The sequence below is a fragment of the Lytechinus variegatus genome, chromosome 5 (assembly GCF_018143015.1).
Source record: "Lytechinus variegatus isolate NC3 chromosome 5, Lvar_3.0, whole genome shotgun sequence".
In the NCBI taxonomy this organism is placed as follows: Eukaryota; Metazoa; Echinodermata; class Echinoidea; order Temnopleuroida; family Toxopneustidae; genus Lytechinus; species Lytechinus variegatus.
The window spans coordinates 46,743,380-46,746,706 of NC_054744.1; the positions used below are offsets into that span (position 1 = coordinate 46,743,380).

Consider the following 3,327-nt stretch of genomic DNA (forward strand, 5'->3'; position numbering starts at 1 on the left):
TTCTAGTAATTCATATATACCTAAAAATAAAACTGATCAATAATTCACTTGATTTTCGTTGTAATAATTTTGTTTATATCAAATTAATTTTCCGCATTTCTATTTCATTTATTGCTGAAAAAATTGAAAAAATACATACATTTAATGATTCAGCAATCTATTTGTAAATATGGATCATAATGATTGAATGATACACGGCCTCTTACTTTTCTTTTCTTTTATTTTTTTCTCTCCAGCGTGCAGTGCGGTGCTAATTTCCACTTCCATCCACTTCACGATTTGGAATAATGGATTAAGTAAACTACGATTGTTAAACCACCATTATTCATTATACCTCAAAGTTTGCCAACATGATGATTAGGGGAAGACTGTGTGGAGCAATGAACTCTTCTCTTAGACTTGGATTGATCGTCATCTATCTCATGGCAGGATTGATAGCTACCGATGGGTGTAGCTCACCAACACCTATCAGTCTTTCAAGTACAGGATTTAACTCCAGCACTTGTCCTTGGCGTTGCTGCTGTAACGACGATATTCGATTGGTGAACTGTTCGCGGTTATACCAGAACCTTCCTACAGTATTTCCTGTCAAGGCAAAGACGATTGTTCTGGATTGGAACTTCATGGACACGTTCGACCGGGAAAACTGTACCGTGTTCAAGCAGAGTAGATTGTTGGAGGTTTTAACGGCATCAAACAACAGAATTGCTACAATAAACAGGAATTGTTTTATGGGTTTGGGTAATCTGACTGTCCTCAACCTCAGCAACAATGCCTTAACTAGCGTGCCATTGGCGGACACTCCCTATCCTTTTAAAATTTTAGATTTAAGCAACAATAATATTACTCAATTAAATGAATCTATATTGCTTGCCATGCCTAACTTGACATCGTTAAATGTTGATAATAACTCGATAAATACTCTTCCATCTTTTTTATCATCTAGTGATACGAAGCTTAGAATGCTTTCTCTGAGGAACAATGGACTTAAGAACATTGCTTCTCTGGGTCCATTTAGGACAGGATCAGGTATAGAGGAATTGTACCTTTCTCATAACGAACTTTCAGCACTACCGACTGCTTGGCTGGTCGGTACCTTCAAATTGAAGGTTTTGGATCTCAGAAATGCCACTTCATTGTCGGACAAAACGAGTAAAATTGGCTGGACGTTCCCTGGTTACTGTGAAGTTCTTGAAACGATTGACCTGTCGCTAAATGGGTTGCGTTCCATCGAAAGCTTTGCATTCGATTCGAACACAGCTTTACGGACAATCGATCTTAGCTCGAACGACCTGAACATTCTTCCTGATGACCTCCTCGTCAAACAAGTCAACCTGACAACGTTGAAAGCTCATGAGAATCGCCTTGTTAATATTTCAAACGGCATATGGGGCAGAAGAGCGAGACTGGAACATATCAACTTGGCCAACAACTCAATCGAACGAATTGAATATGGAGCAATCAGTTCCCTAGCGACCCTCCGCTTTCTGGATCTCAGTGGAAACTTACTGGTGTCTTTGACATTTCTTCAAACACCTGATCTCATCTCCCTAGAAACACTCCTATTGCATAATAATAGCATTCGTGTAACCCCAAACCTAACTCGACTGATTAAACTACGCTTTCTCACTTTACAAGATAATCAGCTAAACCAAGTCCCAAACCTACAGAATCTCTCGAATCTTGAAAAAGTAGATCTTAGTCGGAATAACATTAGCGTGATGGACACGTTGGCATTTCTTGGTGCAAAACGTTTAAAGCAAATCAATTTAGAGGGTAATTACATCGTAAGCATTAGTGAAGCCAGCCTTAATTATCTCCCTAGGAGTCTCACCAAGGTGAACCTTCTTGATAACTTATTGAGATGTGACTGTAACCTGGCGCTGACGTCAGAAAGAGTAAGGAGTTCCAGCCAATGGGGTGTTAAATTAGATAACATCACATGCGTTTCACCCCCAGCATACGAGGGACAAATGCTGATCAATGTGCCTCATTCGCCATGCATCGGCACCGTCAAGTCGGTGAAGTCGATCGTCCTATCAGCTCTCCTTGCCGGCATCGTCATCGCTGTCATCATCCTCGCCTTCCTGTATAGCAGATATCGACGGGTTGGACGAGGAAACGCAAGACGAAGGTCGTACCCCGTGGAGGAAAAGGCAGCACAGATGAATAAGTATGAAGAGGAGATTGGACATTTGATGAGCCCGTCGAAGAATTCGGGAAATTATCATAATCTTCGGGGAAGCCATGATTTATTAGGATCGGCATCAGTTACCGGTAGCAGTACAAGAATTAATGGAAACGCAATTAAATCATTTGTTGAGGAAGAATTCTATGTATAGCACTTTATAAAATATTTAAAGCTAACATGTAAATATAATACCATCCTTCACCATCAGCAGATAATGTGTATCATACAATTAATTGGTTTCAATTTCGTATATTGCTCATACAATGTAAACAAATGTAGCATCTGGTTATTAAATTATCGGGATTCTACGTGAAAAATCTACATTATATGTGTAAATAAACATGCTTGTTCAAATGACCTACACAATGATCAAAGGGTCAAAGGTGGCTGCATTTTTTCTTGAGCTGGTTCACGAATTAAACCAACAAAAAATAAAAGATGGAAAAAAAACATTTTATTTTTAGCTGGTCTTAATGAATATACATATCATACTTGTATGTATTTATATTGCTGAATTAATCATGCCTTTATTTGCCACATCTTTTGCCAATTTAAAGTAACGGTAGTTGGTGACAAGGTGACGAAGTATTCAGTATCCATTTGTGTAAGTTTTGGCAATACAGTAAGGAAAAAGAAATGAATACCAAAAGGTTTAATGGTTGTGATGATTTATTTTGCTTAATAATGATAAACAAAACAATAATAATAACAACAGTGATAATTATACTACTACTACTACTACTACTACTACTACTACTACTACTACTACTACTACTACTACTACTTCTACTACTACTACTACTACTACTACTACTACTACTACTACTACTAACAACAACAACAACAATAATAATAATGATGATAATAATAGTAATAACAATTACATATCATATTATGATTATAACGTCTCTATGTGCTTCCAACTGACTTGGATATTATTACTCTTTAGCTTGCCCGGGCCGTGATTACTTACAGCCTACAAGCATTTCAAGGAATTACATTTTAAATCATAAAATTTGAATTAAAACATTCAAATTTACAAATAGGAATCAACAATGTTGAAAGAGAAATGCTTCTTTAATAAAGAACGCAGTAAACAAACGCCAAGCGCGAACTGAAGTGTTCTTCAGATTTAG

The 3,327-nt window shown here is 37.3% G+C and overlaps 1 protein-coding gene across 1 annotated transcript; it reads left to right on the top strand.

Moving 5' to 3' along the window:
- The first annotated feature begins 276 nt into the window (after positions 1-276).
- On the top strand, positions 277-2,829 carry LOC121415002 (toll-like receptor 6). Its single transcript, XM_041608041.1, has one exon. The coding sequence runs from the start codon at positions 351-353 to the stop codon at positions 2,340-2,342; it is 1,992 nt and encodes a 663-aa protein (XP_041463975.1). The 5' UTR covers positions 277-350; the 3' UTR covers positions 2,343-2,829.
- Positions 2,830-3,327: the final 498 nt, after the last annotated feature.

What these genes read in the sequence shown, in the direction of transcription:
- LOC121415002 (XM_041608041.1), top strand. Translation starts at nt 351, where the DNA reads ATGATGATTAGGGGAAGACTGTGTGGAGCAATGAACTCTTCTCTTAGA.